Here is a 22,075-nt window from a genome sequence, read left to right as displayed (position 1 = left end):
AGACGGTGGCCGATCTCTCCCCATGGGTGCAGTTGCCGGTTGTTCCTGGCTCTGGGCATCCTGCCGAGTTCAATATATCTAGATGAGCGGTGCATGGTCTGGGATAGGTGCAACTGCCTAGTTAAGCACTATAATCCATGTGACAACTTGCTTCTGCGCTTGAGCGGTATACTGGTTAGGACAGGACAATCTTGTAGTGATCGAGAGTAATGATCCGATCTATTATTTGTAACTGATGATTGAAAATTACTTTATATGCTAGGAACTAGATTATGTTGGGTGTGTATAACAGTGGTGACTATACTAGCAACTAATGGCGTTAGTTGACGGCACCGAAGTAAACTTTAGCTTGTAAAGATTCATATAGCTAATCTTTCGAGAAACAATAGATTCTATCTACTCCACTGCCAGCTCTGTGCTTGGGCCTGTTTCGTATGAGCACAGTCATTGCCAGCAAAGAAGTCTATTTCAGGAATCAGGCCACGTATCGAATCAGATGGAATGTATTCATTTGTATGCATTCTAAGTATGGGGCCTTTTGCGGGGATAATGGCACACATTAAGCCATATACGCATATAGTCAAGTGTAGAAGACGAAGCATCGTACAGTTTATCTGTCCTCCTAAAAGGTCGTTAAGCGCGAGCTCGAAAGATGATCTATGGAAGTTCTTAAGCTCCGGATGGTAAGCTCCCCTATAACTTGGCAGGGGAGGATGGAACACAAAAGTAGTGCCACTGTGGTGTGATAAGATCCTGAAAATCAGTACATCAGTAAAAGGTTCCTTTTTTCAGTAGGATATGGCCTGACAATTACAATATTAGTATGCCTCCCTCAGCATGAATCAGACTATGGAAGAATTGATACCTAAAATCAGTATTTATTGATCTTGATTTCAGCTCAATTCTCACTTAAACACACGCACTGATTTTCAGCATTATAACCTTGTACAGTGGCCGGCATATCAGCGTGTAAAGTATGTCACATGTGTCTTCCTGCTAGGGATTGCTCAGCCGGATAAATGAATGGATGAAATATCTGTTGGCTCCAGAAGGTTTGAAACAGCTACAACGCATTTTTACTACAGTTTCAGTATATACAGTAGGCGATAAGGTATAGCTGATATCTTCAGATACTAATCTTAGTCGAACAAAAGCCTTTCTACGCTTTCAACTGCACGATCTACAATGAGCTCAAGCTCTTCTTGGGTAACGTTATAAGGCGGCGCCAGAATCAAGTGATCACCGCGCTTCCCGTCCACAGATCCAGTCATTGCAATAGCGATAAGACCCTTATCCATGGTCATATCTTGGAGTAGAGTGCCAAACCGGCGATTATTAGGAAGATTTTGCCCAGAACCTGTCGAGAGTTGGTATCTCGTATTGATCCGTGGTAATTCGGCGTCTGGTATATCGAATTCAACCCCCCAGAATAAGCCACCGCCTCGGATGTCAGAAATATACGGCGCGGCACGAGCTTCAGGTCCTCTAAGCCTTTCTTTTAGAAGCTTTTCTAGCTCGGCGCCCCGCTGACGGCAAAGAGCGAGCAAATTTTCGGACGCGATCACGCGTTGAACTGCCAAAGAAGCAGCCGATGCAATCGGATGCGCCTGATAGGTATGTCCATGAAGCCTGTAGTCGCATTAGTGAGGATTTTATACATAATGATCTACTTACCAGTACCCGCTTCCGTCGCTAATTCCTTTTACGACCCGAGGAGAAACCAGAACGGCACCGATAGAAGCGAACCTGAGCGCCATGGTATAAGATAGCGCCTCAAATTGGACCAAATATAGCTTACCCTCCACCTAGGCCCTTGGCTACAGACTGAAGATCTGGTGCCATACCATCTCCAAAGCTCTCCCATGCGTGCAGTGTACCCATACCTAATCCAAATCTTGGTTTATGTTATGTTGATAGCATCGATACTCAACTCACGACCCATCCCGCTCATAACTTCGTCTAACATGAAGAGGGCTCCATACTTGTCGCACACCTCTCGGCATGCTCTAAAGTAACCCTTGGGCGCAGGAACGCACCCGGTAGTGGCGCCTACGACTGTTTCGGCGACGACTATTATTTAATATCGGATTAGATTACTTGCTGTACCCCGGTCAAACAGATTAGACTCACACCCAACGACCGTATCTCCACCAAGCTCCTGGAATTTCGCATCCAGCTCTTCTTTAAGTCGTTGCACGTAATCCTCCTCGCTCTCGCCCTCGCGGGCATAATGCCGATAGTATGCTGGACTAACGTGATGGAAATTTTGGTGGTCCAAGACGTCTTCGTACGGAACTCTTCTCGATGGGTGTCCACCCAGTGCCAGCGTTGAAACAGTATTTCCATGGAACGATAGTTGACGCGCAATGAAATTAGTTCGCTTGGGCTCCTTCTTCTCAAACCAGTACTGGCGGGCTAGTTTTATCATAGCTTCAACAGCCTCGGATCCTATGCCATATACGCTGAGGACACGAAGCATCATTAAATCTATGGAAGGGTTACATACCTCCTGACACAAATCCAACTTGCTCGAACGCTCCATTCGATCCTTCAACTAAAGTTTTCGCCAACTCCTCGGCCGGCTCATTCGAGAGTTGTGCGTTATATACATCTTCGGAAAGTGAGTCGGTACCAAGGTTCCCATACTAATAATACTCACAGGCCATTTTCTCAACTTGTTCCTGGACAGCTTTTACCACAGCAGGATGACCGTTGCCTATGCAACTAACAGCGGCACCTCCTACGCCATCAATTACTTGTCGACCGTCCTTTAGAGTGATATAAGGTCCTGGATTAATGTCAAATCACAGAGTTCTGTCCGCCAGTGTGTCCATTGTTGAGATACCTTGCGCAGTAACAGCAACTGGGGGATGCCATGGAGTACGGTGCAAGATTGAACTCTTGCCAGTTAAATTGGAAACGCTGGCAGGAACACCTTGCTTTGTAGCTTGTGAGGATATGTTTGAAATTCCGTCCGACTCGGTGGGGAGTGCAGTTGGGGACATGGAGTCAGCAGCGACCTTTGGGTGGGGTAGTGGGTTTGAGGTGAACTGTGGGTCTCGTGAGAGAAAACGGTGTACTTATCAATGGTGACGGATGCAAAATGCTGTCGCCATCACATGCACATTTTATTCCAAGTCAAGGCTGGCCCAACGCAGGCCACACGATATAAAGGGCACATGTGGGGCACGATGGAAGTCGAGTCAAATCCTTAGCCGAGACCGAGTATAGCAAGTGTGAATGCTTATTTGTTATTGAAGTGAATCGAAATTTGGTGACATTAGTGGGGATGTTCTCTAAAATACATACATACTATGTGATCTGTGCTGTGCTGATAACTTACTAGGAGACGTTCTATTTTGAGAGGGGGGGGGGTAACGACCTCATTCTATAGGAACGAACCGACCTCAGCCAAGAACTTTTCATAATCATCCTTGCCTTGCCCCGTGGTGTTCGATCCGGAAGTACGCTTGTCTTTGGCCCCTAACTGACTCCCTAACACGCTCATGAGGTCCTTTCGAGGCTCAGCTGGCAGCCTACTTTGATCGCCACCCTCATCGGGAGCAGCATTGATCTGAAGGCCCGATGCTGCGCTATTGTTTGGGCCTTTTTTAGTCGCCCGCCTCATAGAAGTCGGTACAAAGGCAGTTGCTTCCTTCTTAAGGTCGCGTAGCTCTGGCTCAGCCGAAACAGTAGCCGAAGCAATTGTTTGTGGGACGTTGCTCGGCTTGGGAGGGAGCCCGTGTTGCAACGCCATGTGTTGACCTCCTGTAGATGACGAGAGGGGAGGTTGATGCCTTTGTGCTTGATGGGCCTGATAGGTTACGTGGGGAATATTGGAGAGTGGATCTTGTACAGCTCGCACTGCTTCTGCGAATTGTCGATCACGAGCTTTCAGCTCCCGCCCCACCATTTGTTGAGGATAAGGAACTGGTTGTACAAGTGGCGTAGTGTATGTGGAATACAATGTCGTTGGGAAACCAGGTGGTGGAGGGGGGGCATGCTGATGCACTTGAGCATGTGGAGCGGCATTGGGTGGAAATGGCGGAAAGGGGATGCCATACTGTGCGTTCGGAGGAAAAGATGGCCCTGTGGGAGGAAGGCCTGTTGGTAGAGGCGGTGGTGCCTTAGGAGGCGGTGGGCCAGGTGGCATCGGGATATCGTTGTCTGAATCCTCAGAATCAGAATCGGAGGATTGGTGCTTGAGGTCGCTTGGAGGAGGGCCGGCTGGAAGGACGATATCGTCATCATCCGAATCTTCTAAGGCGAATAGTCAATCCGACATTTCATAGTTAAGTTCACCTAATTACCTTCATCTAGATCGCTGTGAACTGAGTCCATCATCGAGTCCTCATCTGACACTTCCCTTTCTGGGTCTGCTTGTATCCCATGATCTTCCTCTATTTCATGGGGCAATAGAGCTTCTCATTCGTGTCAGTTTGACGCACACAACCTTGTTAATGAACCTTACCTCGTTCAACATACGACATACCAGGAGGAGGCATGCCGTATGGATTGAGTACGGGGTCATAGTAGATGCTGCGTTCAGGGTGAAGCGGAAGGCCGTTCTTCCCAAAGACAGTTCGTACGGCTGGTGTAGCCTGAGAGCCGCCTGGATCATGTTGGTTACATCGTTTGGCGGGCCAAGCCACGAACTTACCTGCATTCGTAGCCGCTGTTCCCTCTGGCCGACGAGCTCGTGGTTCCAGTCCACGCACCAAGTGACTCTGCTCTGGATGTGCTTTGACATAATCTTGCTTTATCTTGCGGATACGCGCGACTTCAGTTCTCAACTCCTTCAGCCGGTCTTTTTGGGTAGAACTAAGTTTTTCCTCTCCAATGTCTTCTAGTTCATGGATTTCTGTTTCGAGGCCTGTATCATATGTTAAGTAAACCATGGGAATATATCTGGCCATTGAAGTGCACGAACCACCAGTGTCTTTTTTGAGGGTTGCAGTCTCTCGGGCTTTAGCACGATTTTCCTTATTCTGTACCAGAAAAGGTAAGTTGGAGCACCTAAACATACACAAAACGCACCCCCCTTCTTCAGCTCCTTTGCCCGTTGAGCCTTCCCTAGAACAAGGTCACTTAATTGCTGCCGTTAAATCGGATGTTTGCTTACTGAATGCATCAGCCGGGTTAGAACTCTTTCCTTTGGCCATAAGCTTAAGTTCCGTGTTTCTTTTTGGGCACTTCCAATTATCCTAAATGGAGAGAAAGGGGGTCGAGGTGCTCTTGCGCCGGTTGTGGAGAATGGTTGGAAGAGAGCCCAGAGACACGTGATGCGTGCTTGTCACCACCTCCCTTATTTATCCAAACTCCTAAGCCAGTATTATTATTCACCATCAGACTAATCTATTGAGTTCGATCTAGATAACTAATACATCTTGGTACGTTTGTTTGATATGTTTGGTGCAAGAATCAATAAGCAGTACGCATATACAAGTCAGCTCGTTAGTGGAATGAAAATAATAAATAACTACGAAAAAAAAGGAGAAGAGAGTAAAAATCGATCGTGTCTTGGTTGAATCGTCTAAGAAAGGAGCGACCATCCGGCAGCTGCGGGGGGTGCCTTGTCCTTTGACATTTCCTCACGCAATGCTTGAGCATACTTGTTCTTGAGCTTGCTCTTGGCCGCTGCCCGGGCTTCCTGTTCGGCCGCAAGCTTCGCCGCAGCTTCCGCTTCGGCGGCTTTGCGCTCGTGTTCCCAAGTGATATCTGGCATAGGTAACTTGAAGTTTCTCATCTTCATGCTCTCGGTCTCTACTTCCTCCTTGGGCTCTTCGTTTACTGGTTTTTCCGACCATACGATGTTGAGTCCAAGTTTGCTCGTGCTTTTCTTCAGTGCAGGCCGATCACTCTCCGATTTTGGCTCCTTCACTTTGGTCACAGGAGGAGTGGACGCATTTGAATGCGAGTAAGAGTGCGTGTGAGAACGCGTGTGTGGGTGGAATTGAGATTGAGAGTGAGATTGAGAGTACGAGTGGGAATGAGACTTGGTGCTGCTTGAAGGACGAGGGACAGAAGAAGGTGGTGTCGGCAGAGGGCCAGCTAAGGACGGCTGCTTCGGTGGGGGAGCAGGCCGCTTTGGAACGAGCATAGGAGAGGTGACAGATCTCTCCAGGACTTTCCTCTCCGCTTTCTTCTCTTTTGTACTTGAAGATGACGATTTGACGGAGGCGCTTCGTTCGAGAGCCGGCATGGACTTAGCCATCGATGCAGATCGGGAGTGACTCGGTTTGGCCAATTTGGGTTCGATCTCGGATTCATCCTTGGATCCCAACTTGGCTTTGGCTTTGGACTTGGACTTGGACTTGGACTCTTCTTTAAGCTCGGGTTTGTGTGTAGGTTTGGGTACAGGCTCAGGTTCAAGTGTGGGCTCTGGTTCCGGTTCTGGTTCCGGTTCAATTGCTTTTGTAGGATTTCCTACTGGCTCAACATCCCAAGCACTCGGGATCAATGCAATCGGCAGCAACCAAGTTGCACTAAGGACGACCCCATCCCCCTGGTCGAATCCAATAATCGTGTTCCAAGACCACGCGACGAAACCACCTGGATCGACGTATCAGTATAAGGACTCTATTCAACGTATATTACACATACCAATATACCCCATAGCGGGAATGATGCCGCGGATTAGGGACACCACGAGACCAACTTGTGGGCCAAGCGCAGCCGCAGGAATATGGTCAATGATCCATTGTAACGCTGTTGTAACTATCGCAGCGCGATTAGCAGCCTCGAGCTTCTGATCGTTCAGCACAGCAATCACGGCTGGAGGCAAATAGCTGTATGCGGTATGGATAAAAATACGCCTGGTAGGTAAAGATCGAGAGCTTACATGCGATATCCCCACCACGAACATTGCAAGGAAATGCCATCTGCACTCGGTCTCCAAACACGAACTTCCTTGGTTTTCGGTTGCTCGGGTTCAACCTCGACCTCGACCTCTGCCATTACCTCTGGATCGACGCCCTTTTCTTCTTCCTCATCTTCACCATCTTTCTTCTTCTTCTTCCCGAACATACCATCCATACCCATTCGGGTGACCAGATTAGCAAATTTGGATCCACTAGGTTTGGCATCCTCCGTGTCTGATTCGTGTTCCTCTATCGTTTTCATCTCGGACTGAGCAACCGTGACTTTAGAGTTCTCGGTTACAAACAAGGGGGCACTGAGCATGACGCTTCCTTCCTCAGATGAGCCAGCCCCCTTTGGTTTCCCGGGAGTAAGGCGGTCAAGCACGTTCCAAACCGACCGTCGTTTTTCGCTTTCTACGCCATCGCTGCCACGGGGTCGGGTGGTCTGATTCATGGTTGACGCGGATGAGAGGAGACGGAGGACTTCAGCATCGGCTTGTGGATCCTTGCCATTCTTCGATGAGGGCTTCTCTTGGTCCCCAGTGGGCTCTGGAGCGCCAGCGGTAACTTCGTTGGCGTCATCTTTCGATTCGGCGTGAGCTTCCTCAAATGGGTTTATGGAGGAGAACATGGCGTGAATGAAGCGAGCGAGAGTATCACCGGACTCTGGAGGTGGAGCATCCGCGTCGGCAGGCTTGGTCGACAAGTCGGTCACTGGCTTTTTCAACGTATTATCGTTTGCGCCGGCTGTTCCTTCATCATCACTATCATCGTCCCACCCAACCTTTTCCTTCTGAGGATCGATTCCCGCTTCGCGAGCCAGCGTGATATCTTGCATGGCTGCCTTCCAGCGCGCATTTTTCTCCCGTTGCTCCGCACGCGCCATTTTACGCATGAGTTTAGCGACCTTGGCCATCTGTTTCGCGTATTGTTCGTCAAGTTCCTTGCTACTAGAATGGACTTTCTGTCGTTTGGATTCTTTGGAAGAGTATTTCCGAGCAGCTGATTGACTATCTCCATCGAGTTTGGAGGAGGATCGGCGAACAGAGGGACGGCGAGAAGGTTTACTTGAAGATTCGCCATCGGGAGGTTTGGGTAGCTCCTTGAAAGAGCTGGGGGGACGAGGGAGGCTCTTGGTAGGAGCCGAAGGATTAGGAGCAGGGACGTGTGCATCGGGTTTGTGTGTATTGTCTTCGGTTGCAGGAGCATCGGCGCCACTCTTTTCCTCGGTTTCCTGCGGTTGCACGAGCATCGAATAACCTAAAGCTAGCAAGGAAGCCATTTCGGCCAGCTAATAACGAGACAGTTCAAACAAGTTGTGTGCGCAAAGGTCAACTCGTACTGAGCAGCAGGGTTGATATACCACGCATTCTTTCTAGCACGCACCGAACACGCGCTCAACACGTGTAGGGTTGCCTCCACAACAAACCCCTACACAGCAAACATTAGGGGTGTGATTGAAAGGACCAGGCAAGTGCCTCGAGGTAAAAGTGCCTCAAATGTAGTGTAATATTGGTGTCAAAACATACCGACATTCCCAGCAGGCTGTGCTACTCGCGCCCCACCCACATGGTAGATCAGTTGGAGAAAAGGCCACGAAGCCGAACGGCTTCTGTTTCCATATCTTCAACCGTACGTGGGGTTCGCCCCTCATTGTCAACCTTTATTGGCTCTGGGGCTCTACCTTCGCCCATTACTTTTAGTTGGCTGGGCAATTCCCCTTCAGCCGCTTCCAATATCGGGTATACTCGATCATTGTCACCGTTAAAATCAGTAAAGCGTCGGGGAATGACATGCACGTGCACATGGGGAACTGTTTGGCCGGCAGCAGGGCCATCCTATACCACGAGCGTTTGTTGTAGTGCTTGGACTGAAGGATCTTATGAATATAACCCACTTACTTGGCAGGCAATTGTCAATCCTTCAGCTTTGTACTCCTGTTGAACTACGCCTCCAACCTTTTGGACTGTATAGAATAAATCGGCTATTTCTTCGGCGGCCAGATCGCTCAAACGAGGAACAACCCGGTATGGAACGACAAGAACATCTATAACGGACAAAGGCGTGGGTGTAAGATTAAACGTCTCTCATCAGAGTAATATAACTTACGACCCGGCACAATAGGTTTGAGGTTGACAATTCCAAAGCTAAGCTTACTTTGGATAAATGCTTGACGCGTCACATCGAAAGAAGAGAAAAGACAACGCTGCATTATGAAGGGCAAAGTTGACGGTTGTGGGCTTGGGTCGATACACCAGAAGAATCACTCGTCTTGCTAACGTCTGGTTTTCGAACTCACTTGCCACTTATTCTGAAATCCTGTTTGATATTTGTTTTGGTCGTCTTGGATAGGATGCTAGGATGTTGTACGAACGAGGCGCCTCTGGTAAATTTAGAAGGATCAATGGGGTCAATTTGAATTTCGCATTTAATCTAAAAACCATCATTGATATACTGAAGTACGGTGGATCAAGATACTGTGTATATACTATGTACAAACAGATATGAATGTTTATATTGATCGTTCTTCAGCATGAAGCTAGGCCAAGTTTCAGCATGGTGTTCCCGGCCTGCAAAAATCGTTAGATGAGCCTGGAACATTGATCCAACTATTGTACATACCTGTAGAGCATAGTAATCTCCATAGACCAAACCGGTATTTTGATTATTCTGAGGGGCGTTAGAAGTACCATTGCTCAAAATACTGTCCCAAGTCGATTTGAACGCAAATTTGAAGTTATTGATCAAAAGCTACGATGACGAATGGGTGAGTTCTACGAGAGTACGATTGCCTCACTTCCGCATTCTTACCTTTACTCCTTGCGCTTTATAGTACTTGGCGCCCGTCGCGTTTTTACTCTGAGATATAGTCAGACTCGGCAACCTTGTTTGGAAGAAGTTCCCATTATCATCACTCACATAGGCTTCAGCCTCTGCCAAAATGAACAGTCCTTCAGCGGCAATCATTGCAGCAGAAGTGTCGGCTGGTCGGTTAGATGCGGGTGCACCAAAATCGCTGCAGACATAATGTAAGCTCAATCGAGTGGCTACTAGTTTGAGTTAAAACTGACTAGGGTGGGACGCCACTCGAAGGAAGGCGTGCTAAAAACACATTCGCCATTCGTCGGGATGTCTCCAAATACTGTGATTGGGTGGTATAGTTGAACACTATGGTAGCCTTGCTCAGATACCTAAGATTCAAACCACAACAAATGCTTACTCTTGGCGAATCCATATATCCCCCAAGCTTGGCCTGTAGCAACATTCATTAACCAAATACACGGTGTGCGTTCTCGATAAGCTCGTACCTCGCGTCCAGGTGCTATTATCTGAGTAGCCTTGTACAGCGTAGCGCCTGATTACTGTACCTGTAGTTTCGTTGTATGCTACGACTTGATACGTAGAACCTATTACATCTCAGTGTATAAGGTGATGTGCTACAGCCACAAAAGTATTTTCGCCTACCATCAGAACGAATGTGATTATCGGTGGTCTTGTTGGCGTGACTGATAGCCATGTTGATGAATGTCTGGTTTCCAGTCAACTCTGCCGCAGAGAATAGTAGCTAGGGACTGTGAGATTCACCATACAGCAAATGGTGAGATCAAACCATACCGGCAAATTCATCATGTTGTCTATGATTACTAGAAACTCAGGCGAGGTACTATTTCCCCAACTTCTTGTACAGCCAACTGTGCTACTATATCGGTTCGCTAAAAGAGCGGCAAAGTTTTTGACACTGGTAATGGCACTGGCATTGGTTGGGTTACTGTCATTATAGTTAGCAGATTTACCCCAACGGATTTAAGGAATCTATAACTCGCATCTTGAGCTCGTTTAAATATGGGAGGGATAGAAATCCCTGATCGTGGCCCACTGAGTTACCCGCTTGAAGTGGTATTAAAGCATCACTAGTGCTAACGTTATAACAAGACAGCGGTCAGGCACAAGTACACACCTCCATCGTCTTCCATATGTAAGCCAATCAACTGAATTGAGGGCCTTGTCATTGGGACACATTCGTTTGCGCTCCTCCAATAAATAGAAAGATCCAGGCAAAAAGCCACTCGTCCACCAGTCTGTTTTCATCCAAGTCCATGAACCATTCGCCGCGGTAACATGCGGATAAGATGCGGCTTGATACGCTGCACCCACGCGGTTATATTTTTCGGCTATGTAAGGCGAGAAAATACCATCGGTGTACTTGGGTACTAGAGCAAGTGACTCTTGAAGGAAAAAAACGCCAGGAAGGAGAGATAAAAGCCTCATGTTGGGACGGATAGCGAACAAATGTGCCTTCTACTCGCGCTTCTTTTATATTCCAGAAGGATTAGCTCCAAGGCCTTCACATAGGCCGCACATGCACTATGAAAGGGGTTTATTGGGCATATTGGAGCTAGAATCAGGAAGCAGGTTTAGTTTGCCTGATCGGTACTTGCCCAGAGCAAACTCCGTCAGAGGTCCACCATGCCGCAGAGTAATGGATCAAATACCCGTTGATATTAGCAATATTCAAAGCTCCACCCCTGAGCCCGGAGCCCCCTATGTTGGTCAAGTTGAGTCAAATCGGTTAAGTCTGGCGCAGGCTAAGAGATCAATGCACATCTCGGCAGACCAGAAAGGTTCGTGTAAATAGATCTGTTATTTTATCAGACCGCCAGCCCTTGGTAACTAGCATCCACAGCAGTCTAATCAAGGACCAAACTCTTAGTATCATAAATCTTACATCCGTCAGGGAGAGACACTTTCATAAGCCCTGATTCTCAGTGGTCTGGTCGTGTCTATCCTATCCGCTAGGCCGCCCGTCGTGTGGGAACTTCTTGTTCAAGTACGTTCTGGACGATAGTCGCATTTGCCCGACACTGGGTGGCACGACTGTACGCTTCGGATACACTTGCTGAGATATCTTCTACTGTTACAGCACGGATAGAGGCCGAGTTATTTGTGCCATCGAGGAGATTGAGAGGAAGTGTCCCGATCCCTGATTGTCGGAGAATCGACTGAAGTTCGGTCAGGCTCGCCTTGAGTTGCATGACGTTGGCTGTCAGTGCATCGGAATCAATAGAAAATCACATCAAACGGAACTTTTACGGACCAGCAATATGAGACTGGGGAACATCCGGTTCGTACGACCTTGAACTACACGCCAATAGGCTATGGTAAGGTTATATGTAGATGAGCTGAGGATACTTACAGGTCATGTATGATTGCCCTCGTCAACTCTTGAACGCGAGGTATAAAGGTGCCAACCACCAGCGACACGTTTTGCTTAAATTCATCAGCAGGCGACGTTCCGGGTATCCCGGAAGAGGCTAAATCAATTGCAGCATTCCCGTCTATTAGAGTCGATGCTGGACTATTCCCGGAAGTGAAGGTCGACTGTGAGTTGAGAGAAGGTAATCCAGACATGGCCTGAGCTCTTTGTGGTTGTGCAGTCGCAGGTAAAGAATTCAAAGCGCTCAGGAACCTAGGCGAAAGGCCGAAATTGAGTGGGTCCGCGGCTGGTGATGACCCTTTGGGAGATAACTGCGAACCTGACATTGAGTCTATATTGCTGTTTAAGCCCAACGCAGGAAGGGTTTCCCGATTTATCCAAAAGTAACTTGAAAGCGTGGTATGCTTCGAAGTGCCAAGACTTTATATGCCGGTGTTGATATATATCCACCTATGTAGCCTATGACACAGTTTTTTTTTTTTTGGGGGGGGGGGTCTGAGTTTTAGTATAATGTACCCCCAAAGATATTGATAATGAGTAGCGGCTCAATAGCCGGCTGCCCCTCCGAGGTCAATGACGGAAGGCCACCAGAGGCATACAATTTGCAACTACTCACGTGACTAAAGACGATTCCAAGATTTGGAAAGCTGGAATCTCCAAAGCCTCCGCTGAATGATCTTCACTCGATACGAATGGCCAGTCACTCGAGCGTAGGGGATGCGCCAACTAGCTCGCTAGTTGAGAAATTTATCAACTGGACAGCTGATAATTTTATATTTATACACCCATCACTCCATTTCGTCCAATGTGCGTCCAGCACTCTCCAGTTTGCACATGCGGTAATCAATTGGTACCACCATGTTGACAGCACCCGCCGGTCATGACGTGTTCGCAAAAAACGAAATACCTGCTGGTACTAAAGTCTTGTCATGTCCCTTTAGTATGGCCATCACCGCACCTCAATCCAAGGATGCTCTGGTCGCATTGTTTCAAGGCGATGGTGCTAGCCCTTTGAGGGTCATTGATCAATGGAGCGAGCGCCAAACAGTGTGCATTTATATGATACTACATGGAATATGGACAGAGACTAAAAATAGGCGAGATTATGCGCGCAGCTTGCAATTCACTGCAATTCACTAACAACACGTATTAGTTCACTCCCGTCTATGCTAAAGCACAAGCCATATCTTGATATGCTCCCGCCTTCCAGGATACTCCTTACAACAATGTATTTTTCGCAGCAAGAAATCGATCTCTTGAAGGGATCAAACTTGTACCAGGCGACAATAACGAGAAATCAAGAATGGCGAACAGAATGGCAGTCCTGTGCGCAGGGGCTGTCAACTCTAGATCTAGAGTTAGGTTTGGCGCTTACTTGGTGTGTATGCGTTGGATAGCGACGCCAGCTACGACCCTGTTCTTACAAGCTCGATACAGGGATCACTACCTTCAAGCTGCTACTCACCTCTCTTCTCGTGCATTCCCGTCGACCATCTTGTCCAACACTCCTTCCAACGTTTCATCGAAACTGTCTCACGCCGTACTCCTACCTGGAATCGATAGCTTGAACCACAAACGCGCTATACCCGTCTCTTGGGTTGCCAACGTCTCGGAACCGACAACCTCTTCGACGCTAGACCTGCTAATTCATGAGAGGGTCCCAGCTGGAATGGAATGTTTCAATAATTACGGTCCTAAACCTAATTCAGAGTTGATGCTAGGCTATGGTTTTGCGTTACCTTTAAATCCGGACGATACCATACTATTGTCTTTGGCGACTTCAAACACATCGCAGAGCAGCATGGTCGAGATCGGACGGGACGCAAAGAATGCAGAACACCTCTGGAAGTTGGTCATTTACAAAATATCAGAACTTGGTGGCGACGAAGGGCCTGTGAATGATTGGGAAATTGAGTTGGAGGCCGCCGAAACTATTATGAGTTTGACTGAACAACGAATGGAAAGGCTTCCCGATGTAACTGGAGCGGGAGATATTGATGTTAGACAGCAAGTGCTAGAAATGATTGAGTATTACCTGGAAGGTAAGCTCATTGTAGTTCGTGGCAAATTAGTTCATGTCAGTCCGCTCAAACTGATTTTCAGGTCAGAAGGCGATCTTGACAAGTTTGATTCAATGGGCACAGGCCAAACGAATCAGTGCTCGGGACAAGGCTCTGGCTGAAGGGATCGAGTTGGTTCTGGATGAGGATGAGGATGAGGATGAGGATGAGGAGTAACTGTGGCCAAATTTAACTGTGAATAATCATGTTGTTTATTACGATGAAGGTGGTAGTAGTACAAGACGCATTATAGCTATCCAGTCAGTGAGAATAAATCAATCAAACGATAGACCTGCGGCTTCAATCTAGGTAGGGGTCTCCTTGGCCAGGTCCCACTCCTTTACTGCTCCTCGTTTCTTATACTTCATATCCATCAGCCCAGTCTCTCCAGTGGGCTCAGACACTGTTGGATTAAGACCGCTAAGGCCTTTCTCCTTGGAACGTTTACGGTCGAATTTCTCCTTCTCCCTATCCTCCCACTCTCGTCGTTTTTTTTCTTCCTTGTCTTGAGCTCTAAGTCGCATAAGTTCAAGCATTCCCTCCCACCCATCCCACTGTGGCCCATCCAATAAGCCGGATGCGCCTACCGAGGGTTGTTCAACATCCAGACGGGGGTCATACGCCGGAGAAAAGTATTTGTCCATCTTGGACGAGTACTTTGAATTATCTAGGGGTGCATATGCAGGAGAGGGAGACCTAGTCGAACGCCTAGATGATGAAGAGGCGGGTATGGGGCCAGTGGGTTCTGGCGTGAGAGAGTCATCTTTGGGGCGACGGTCACCATCGCTTCTACCTTTGCCCTTTTCCTCGCGGGTACGTTTTGAATATACATCTGAGGCGTATTTCGAGTGTTCAGATTCACGCTTGTGGTCAGAGTGGCGTTTGCTAGAGCGATTATCCTCTGTCGATAAGCTACGGTCTCGCTTTCGGTGTTTGCGTTCGTTCCTCCGTTCGTTCCTCCGTTCGTTCCTCCGTTCATTTCGAGATGATTCGTGTTTTCGTGATGGACTCCGACTCCTTCTCTTAGGACTCCGACTACGGCTCCTTCGTCGTGGACTTGAACTTTTATGCGAGTCCCGCTCCTTCCTCCTTGGGCTCCGGCTCCTCCTCTCATTACGTCCTTCGCCCCTACGATGATCCTTGTCTTTCCAAGAATCTCCTGAGCTCCTAAGACCCTGTGAAAATAGTCGATGGACTCGCATACGGTCATCGGTGGCTTCCTCTGCGCGCCGACGCCTATCCTTCATTTCCTCTTGTCTCCTTGCTTCTTTAACTTGTTCAGCTGCATCCGCCTGAGCTTGTAGAATGACTTTATTGTGGTCATTTACGTTTTTGACCAGGGAGCTGAGAAAGCGCTTGTTGGTTTTAGGAACATTGCTATCTGCACTGGGGAGCTGTTAGCTTCAATATATGTTCTACTATAATCGTGCTTACTATCCAGGCTTTGGTAGATATGCACGAATGCCCTCTTTGGCATAATTTTCGGCTTTGGTCTTTGCCTCCTTCAATATCAGCTCTGCCACATGTCGATCCAAGTCTTCGTCTGTTACAGTAGGAGATACTGAAGCGCCCATTGAAGCTCGGACCAACGAATTGACGACGTTATTGAGAGAAGAACTGGAAGCCATTGTTCCAAAATACCAGCCGAGAAATGTACGGTTGCGATATTGCAATAGCTCAGCCTCGTGGACACAGTGTGTATACAAGTCGAGTTACAGGCGGTCGTGGTCTCCACATTGGCAACGTACTCACGTGACTATGACTTCTAGATCTCCCGCTGAGCGCCAGCATATCTCAACGACAACCCAACCTCCTCGTGCTTGCATTCTCCAAGTTTAATGAGCCCCACCTTAAAGCTTTTGCTTGTAGTCTTAATATAACTCCAGCTATCGACACTTGGCTAGGCCAAACAAACATCTTTCAGTCAATATCAAATTAGCTGTCTCCAATGCCATTCTCTGCCTTCAGTGGTGGTTGGAACTCCAAATTTAGGATGCAACTCAACTCAAACTATAGCAAGTCAAGCTTAAACGTTTCAGCAGCGCCTGATAGTGTAAGCTCTTCGGTCTATCACGATGGACTCTCGCGGGCCCAGGGCACAGCGAGCGAGCTTAACATTGACCAGCCGCCCAGGATGCGGCGTTCAAGGTCTAAAACATCACGTGCGTTCAGCTTTAACGAGTTCGCGCAACTATCTCATGATTCCCACTACTTGGCAGAACCAGGAACAGGTCGTGCAAATATGAAGTCACCATCGAATGGATCAGCGGAGTCGTTCCATACCGCCAGTGCGGGATCCACTGTTTCCAGAGGATCTCATATCGAAGATACAACCCAAGCCATAGCAGTACCAGGTAGCGAAGATACTGCCAAAGCGTTCGCCGAGCGAGCATGGCAAGAAGACCCCAGTTTTGTTGAGCGAGAGAAGTTGGTTGAATGGCTTGGATCTCCGTGAGTTTCGGGTGCGATATAATTACCTGTGCCACGTAGCAAACTCACTCAAAACTCATTTATCTAGGTCTGAGATTAGGCATCAAGCTTTGGCCTATTACATCGCCCATTTTGAGTTTGGTGGATCTGATATTGATGATGCCATACGGTGCGAGGAGACATGAATGCACGTTTGATTAATTAACATTAATTCCCCTCCAGGCAACTATGTAACAAACTATATATTAAAGGAGAAACTCAGCAAATAGACCGAGTGCTGGAGGCTTTTAGTGAACATTACGTGACTCAAAATGGTGCTTCTATCTGGCGCATAGCAGGTGAGAGCCGATCAAGCCAAAATTGATCAAGGGTGTTCCTGATCGCTTGTGGGGTAGATATTGTACATGTAGTGTCTTTCGCGATCATCCTCCTCAATACGGACCTTCAAGCAGCTGAACTCAACTCGCACATCACAAGCTCTCGATTTGTTGAGAATACGATTGAAGCTGTCCGAGCCCAACTGCAACAGGATGGCACATTGAATAGCCCTCTATCAAACGACTCTTTGGCTCCCGATCCTCTACCAGATATTGATGAAGGCGGACAAATTCATTCCCCTACTTCACCATCCGGCAAGTCTGCGTCACCTGCCGTGAACATCGATCGACGACCTTCCAACCGAGGTAGTCGAATCAGTAGTATAGGCAGTCTTGGGTTAGGTACAAGGGATAGCTGGGTAGTAACACAGCCATCGGATGCAGGGGAGCCTCAGTTTAGCGAACGGTGGTTCATCGATGTTTCACGCGAGCTATCAGTAGGTTCAACCTCGATTATAGAGGATAGTTCACTAAAAGATCGCTTCAGGCTATCTATAATCGTATACGAGCGAAGCCCATCCTTCAAATAAGTAGACATGACGATGTTACAACTTCTCCCCAATCCAAATCCAATACTGGGTTGCTCAAACGTGGAAGCGCTAAGCTGTATCACTCATTGCGAGGTGAAAGCCCATATGGACAACCCTCTCCTTCTACGTCTGGGGCTAGTTTTGTATCGGCCCTTGGACACGTGAGTAACATAATGCGCCCAGCGGATGATACTTGACCCATGACCTAATAGCGGGTGTCTTCGTCCATGTCTTCACTTCCTCAATTCCTAGGTATTACCTCCAACCAATCGCTTCAGTCATCTGCAAGTAACGACCCAAGCAAGTCGGCTGATTCTCGTTGGGCAAAGTCTGGACCTCTGTTATGGAAATCGATGAAACCAACCGCGGGAAGGATCGCGAAGCCAAAAAGATGGCTGAGTGTTATAGCCACTGTACGAAATAGCATTTTCGACATGAGTGGCCCAGCGCCACCTGGGAATAGCGTGCGTCCGAGGCTTTGGTAATTAGATTGATTAGATTGAAGCTCATTGGCTTGTAGGGTGCAGCTGGTCGTCGACTCGGAGCCCTTTCGCTTCTACATACTCTTGCTATCGAAGTTCCCGCTCCTAAAGGTACAAAAGTCCGAAGCTTTGGACTTACGCTTGCATCTGGGGAGACACACGTTTTTGAAATCCAATCCTCTGGAGGGGTCTTCAGCAAATCCAAGTCCAAGGGTGGAGCAGATCCCGATGCGGAGGTTTCAGCATGGGTGCGTGCCTGCAACTATCATGCGGCACGTTATAGCCGTGCCCCATTGCCTGACGCTGTTACCAATGTTGAGTACGGGTGGAATGGAGTTGCCGAGGTTGATGATGATCAAGATAGCACCAACGGTCGTACCCGTAACGTGCTGATTGACGATTGGGTTGCGCCCAATTTGCCGGCCATGGAAGCACAAACCGATGTTGAAACTCAACTTGAAGTATGGAACAAGCAAGTTGACATGTGTAATCTTGAATTTGCTGAACATGGCGAGCTGAGAGGAAAGATGATGAGTTTGGTGAGTGACTATTTACGTGGTATCTTGATACGAGATTAAGCCAATTTTCCTAGTACCGCCAGGGTAGCGCACAGGCGCAGAAGGCGCTAAGCAACTGGGAGAAGAAAGCACAATATCTTCTCACTGAGATAGTAAAGTACGAAACCTATGCGGAGATTTTAAGAAGTACGGAACTCGCCCCCTAGGAGTCAACATGAATGAACGCATAATCTATAGACTTTGTAATATTGGATTTCAAACTGTTGTATATACAATAAGTGCTGGTAACTCTTGATATATATTTTTCATCTGTCAGTCGACGCAAAGTCAGTCAAAATCCACGCAACGATGAGATGAACGAGGGGAAGCTCAGGAAATAAAATAAAATAAAGTCGTCAATCAAGACCAATAGGCCCGTCAGGCTCATTAAATCAGGTTTGTATAAATCATTGCGAAGGAACATCAAGGAATTGTATTAACAAAAACTTACAGTACTGTACAAAATATCCCTGCATGCAACGAGATGTATCAGCGCAAGTCGACATGCCACGCTCTGGAACCGTCAGTCGTAACATTTCCTAGGCCTGATAGTCGATATTGGAAGACCCATGGCAAAAGCTATGGCACTGATGAGACGGTAGAGTGCACGTCTCTCAGCGTGGCAATTTCTTCCTGGTGTGAATGGCCTCCCATTCATGAAGCTTTATATACACGATCCAAAATTTCTAAAGGGTCTATCCGGTCGGAAGTAAATTTATTAAGTAAACAAGACCATACTATGGTTACATCATAAAATGATGGTATGAGTATAGAATAGACACATAAAGCGCAAGATTGTAGCTATACTTTCGAATTTCGTATCGGGAGGTTCGGAATATTTCTTCACTACCTAGTTGCCGAGCGTTTCCTATGCCACACACGTCCCAACCAAGCTCCCATGCGTGGAGTGTCGAAGCAAACAGCAGTATCGATATCTGACCGAGTCTCCGCGCAGTGGATCGAGCCCACAGCGTCACTAACATATATTTCTACCTCGGGTTCGTAAACATGAGCTTTTTTTGGCGTCGGGTGTATAGGGCTGAAATGTCGGGCGAGTACCACATCACTGATTGGTAGCCATCTGGTGCAGTTGTTTGAAAACTCGACTAGCACGTAGTTTCCGTTGACCTAACACACTATGATGCATACCTGCAGGAGGTAGGAGAGTTAACATATCTTACATTCACCGCAGTCCCCAACACCCAACAGCTTTGAGGGTCTTCATGTTGCCCCCACCCCGTGGAAGTAAGATTACCAAATACCCTATCGTTTGGCTATAGATTGATTGGATATCCGTAGGCTAAGTACTGATATAAATACATCGAACATGCACATACGCTGAATGGGCTCCCAAGTTTTATTGCTGACACTGCTATGGCACCGCTTCTGGACACCCTGCTTTGACGTTTTTGGACAGAGGATGTTTCAGCAACCATTACAGACCAAAGCCAGTCTCGTATCGTAATTGAGTTTGAGCGGAGAATTTTCAGAATGAGCTGAATTCATGTGCGCCTGGCTTTTCTATCTCGTAGTCATGACGGGGTGTGCGTCGGTCTATCTATAACAGTGGTCGAGACCGATGAGCGGCCGGAGTACCGGCATACTTTTTAAATGCACCAAAACCCATTTAGGGGCCATATATCCTAAATTAGGGACGCTTGTTCTACTTAAAACGTTCATCTACACTAATGAATCCGGTCGATCAATTAAAACATGCCCTGGGGATCAGGCACAGAGGTGCCCCTTACACTTCACTCGGAGCAGCGGGCTCGTCCTCCGGGGCCTCAGCGACCGTACCACGATCCAGCAACCCCAATTCATCTAACCATGCTTCCCACTTCTTTTCGGTCTCCTGAAGAGCAACTAAGGCTTCGGTCTTTGGAGGCGTCCAGTCTTCGAGGGGTCGCGCATATACGCCGTGCACAAGCCCAGACAAAACGAATGAAGAAAGGGTACGTGAAAGCGCCAAGCCTGCGCCCGCAAGAACGGCACGATTTTGCTCGTCTTCGCCGTCGTTGCTTGTTCGCCGCGGTTTAGTCTTTTCTAAGGCTACTACTTCCTTGGAGTATGCCAACAATGCGGAACTAGATTCGGCGATGCTCGTACAGAAGAGGTCGTATAATCGAGGAAGGATGTGCGCTGGGGCTAACAAACGAATTTGGTTAAGAGCGGTAATGTGGACATTGGTGAGAACGGCGATTGGTGGGTATGAAGAAAGCAATGATGGCGGGAGGTGATTTACGGGCCCCGCCTCGGGACGGGGCGCCATGGGGGGGTTGCTGGCTTGCTCCGGGGTAATCAACCACAGCATGGGGAGCTTTTGAGATTTCTGTCTTTGTTGTAATCGCTGAGAAAAGGCACTGGACCCTTGTTTCAACGTTTTTGTAACCCCAGTGACGACTGCTTGTTCAAATATGGTCGGGAGCATAGATCGAAAGTCGAGACCAATACGAGCAAAGGCTGAGCCACAATATGAGAGTTGTGAGAGTAGCGCATTGAGCGCGGATGGGTCGGATATGTGTGGAAGGGTAAAGCTTAAAACAGAACGCAGAAGCTCGATAACATGGTGGGCAACTTCGCCCAACAAATGAGTGTGGACCTGTAGAATGGGAATGGAGCCTGTTTGTACACTATCTGTATAGGGTCGCTCAAGGAATATGGTGGAGAATTGGGTCACGATTTCATGGAGGTTCTCCCTAAAGACATCAATGTATCGTTTAAGGTACCTTGCAGATTCTTCCAATTGGTCCGCACCGTCTCTCTCGATGGAAGCTAGGGACGCATTGAGGTTGGCCACGCGCCCTGTTAGGAATGCTAATGCCAATTCGTCTTCACCAAGCGCCTTCATTCTGCGCAAAAGACCAACGGCTTTGGCTAATACCGGGAGCTTGGCGTGCTCTCTTAGTGTCATTAGAAGAGTAGCGCGTATACTACGAACTCCAGCCTCGGCTTCGGCAGCAACGTCACAAATAACCTGTATGTCGGGGAAACGATTTGCAAGTGTAGCAGCATGAGCCGCAAGGTCCAGAGCTTCTGCGTAATTTCCGTTCCGAGAACACATCTCAATCAGTTGTGGTATCGTCAGTACATCGAGTAATTTGTCGTGTTGCTCGAGTACCAAAGATGCTCGACTGCGCGACTGTTGTATTTCGCGTGTTGACGCGGCAAATGCGCGACACTGGGACTCCAAGTCGGGTAACACTGTGAGTAGCTTTCCGAGGGATTCGTCGAGCGATCCGAAAGAGTGATCGAGGTCGCGTGTGGTCGAGTGCACGGTCAGAAAAGTACTATGCTGGTCATGGCAAAGGTTCGTAAGCTCGGTCCTAAGCTGGGAGGATTCGGACGCGAGTGCCGAGGGTTCAAGCCTGATGGATTGTAGGTCGAGAGCAGATAAATGCTTTAGGTATGATTGTGCAATAGATTGGGATAAATCACGACCTGCGACTTGTGACAAGAGTTCGGAGAGTGTTCCCGGGTTGTCTGTACCAAGTGGAGGCGTAGATTCTAGTGCATCGGGGGCGGGGTTTATTACAGCAGCCATAGTAATATTGACCTTGCTTTCTT

At 48.0% G+C, this 22,075-nt stretch overlaps 9 protein-coding genes across 9 annotated transcripts; 2 read left to right on the top strand and 7 right to left on the bottom strand.

Annotated features, from left to right (window-relative positions):
- Nucleotides 1-1,139: 1,139 nt before the first annotated feature.
- Nucleotides 1,140-5,162, bottom strand: RhiXN_09826 (aminotransferase class-III protein; the record flags this gene model as incomplete). The annotated part of the gene is made up of 16 exons (XM_043329642.1): nt 1,140-1,629; nt 1,675-1,746; nt 1,799-1,883; nt 1,936-2,070; nt 2,131-2,448; nt 2,507-2,611; nt 2,660-2,788; nt 2,846-3,050; nt 3,314-3,342; nt 3,403-4,260; nt 4,311-4,421; nt 4,472-4,612; nt 4,661-4,873; nt 4,931-4,966; nt 5,038-5,073; nt 5,123-5,162. The coding sequence occupies 16 exons, from the start codon at nt 5,160-5,162 to the stop codon at nt 1,140-1,142; spliced, it is 3,003 nt and encodes a 1,000-aa protein (XP_043182476.1).
- Nucleotides 5,163-5,533: 371 nt separating this feature from the next.
- Nucleotides 5,534-8,142, bottom strand: RhiXN_09825 (HIT domain-containing protein; the record flags this gene model as incomplete). The annotated part of the gene is made up of 3 exons (XM_043329641.1): nt 5,534-6,552; nt 6,604-6,788; nt 6,842-8,142. The coding sequence occupies 3 exons, from the start codon at nt 8,140-8,142 to the stop codon at nt 5,534-5,536; spliced, it is 2,505 nt and encodes an 834-aa protein (XP_043182475.1).
- A 295-nt stretch (nt 8,143-8,437) lies between these two features.
- Nucleotides 8,438-9,072, bottom strand: RhiXN_09824 (HIT domain-containing protein; the record flags this gene model as incomplete). Its single annotated transcript, XM_043329640.1, has 3 exons — nt 8,438-8,698; nt 8,762-8,907; nt 8,970-9,072. The coding sequence occupies 3 exons, from the start codon at nt 9,070-9,072 to the stop codon at nt 8,438-8,440; spliced, it is 510 nt and encodes a 169-aa protein (XP_043182474.1).
- Nucleotides 9,073-9,388: 316 nt separating this feature from the next.
- RhiXN_09823 (glycoside hydrolase family 88 protein) lies at nt 9,389-10,490 on the bottom strand (the record flags this gene model as incomplete). Its single annotated transcript, XM_043329639.1, has 9 exons — nt 9,389-9,430; nt 9,483-9,611; nt 9,672-9,719; nt 9,780-9,876; nt 9,932-10,028; nt 10,081-10,113; nt 10,169-10,267; nt 10,326-10,425; nt 10,476-10,490. 9 exons carry the CDS (start codon nt 10,488-10,490, stop codon nt 9,389-9,391), a joined length of 660 nt encoding a protein of 219 aa, XP_043182473.1.
- A 1,163-nt stretch (nt 10,491-11,653) lies between these two features.
- On the bottom strand, nt 11,654-12,401 carry RhiXN_09822 (uncharacterized protein; the record flags this gene model as incomplete). Its single annotated transcript, XM_043329638.1, has 3 exons — nt 11,654-11,901; nt 11,956-11,999; nt 12,055-12,401. 3 exons carry the CDS (start codon nt 12,399-12,401, stop codon nt 11,654-11,656), a joined length of 639 nt encoding a protein of 212 aa, XP_043182472.1.
- Nucleotides 12,402-12,933: 532 nt separating this feature from the next.
- On the top strand, nt 12,934-14,312 carry RhiXN_09821 (SET domain-containing protein; the record flags this gene model as incomplete). Its single annotated transcript, XM_043329637.1, has 4 exons — nt 12,934-13,124; nt 13,229-13,453; nt 13,513-14,117; nt 14,179-14,312. 4 exons carry the CDS (start codon nt 12,934-12,936, stop codon nt 14,310-14,312), a joined length of 1,155 nt encoding a protein of 384 aa, XP_043182471.1.
- A 128-nt stretch (nt 14,313-14,440) lies between these two features.
- RhiXN_09820 (uncharacterized protein) lies at nt 14,441-15,763 on the bottom strand (the record flags this gene model as incomplete). Its single annotated transcript, XM_043329636.1, has 4 exons — nt 14,441-14,941; nt 14,998-15,302; nt 15,340-15,521; nt 15,570-15,763. 4 exons carry the CDS (start codon nt 15,761-15,763, stop codon nt 14,441-14,443), a joined length of 1,182 nt encoding a protein of 393 aa, XP_043182470.1.
- Nucleotides 15,764-16,083: 320 nt separating this feature from the next.
- Nucleotides 16,084-18,678, top strand: RhiXN_09819 (Sec7 guanine nucleotide exchange factor; the record flags this gene model as incomplete). The annotated part of the gene is made up of 8 exons (XM_043329635.1): nt 16,084-16,586; nt 16,654-16,734; nt 16,788-16,903; nt 16,961-17,379; nt 17,430-17,633; nt 17,685-17,936; nt 17,993-18,493; nt 18,547-18,678. 8 exons carry the CDS (start codon nt 16,084-16,086, stop codon nt 18,676-18,678), a joined length of 2,208 nt encoding a protein of 735 aa, XP_043182469.1.
- Nucleotides 18,679-20,255: 1,577 nt separating this feature from the next.
- On the bottom strand, nt 20,256-22,052 carry RhiXN_09818 (uncharacterized protein; the record flags this gene model as incomplete). The annotated part of the gene is made up of 1 exon (XM_043329634.1): nt 20,256-22,052. One exon carries the CDS (start codon nt 22,050-22,052, stop codon nt 20,256-20,258), a length of 1,797 nt encoding a protein of 598 aa, XP_043182468.1.
- Between the last annotated feature and the right edge of the window lie 23 nt (nt 22,053-22,075).

The sequence above is a fragment of the Rhizoctonia solani genome, chromosome 8, assembly GCF_016906535.1.
Source record: "Rhizoctonia solani chromosome 8, complete sequence".
Classification (NCBI taxonomy): domain Eukaryota; kingdom Fungi; phylum Basidiomycota; class Agaricomycetes; order Cantharellales; family Ceratobasidiaceae; genus Rhizoctonia; species Rhizoctonia solani.
This window is presented reverse-complemented; position numbering and strand designations above follow the sequence as displayed.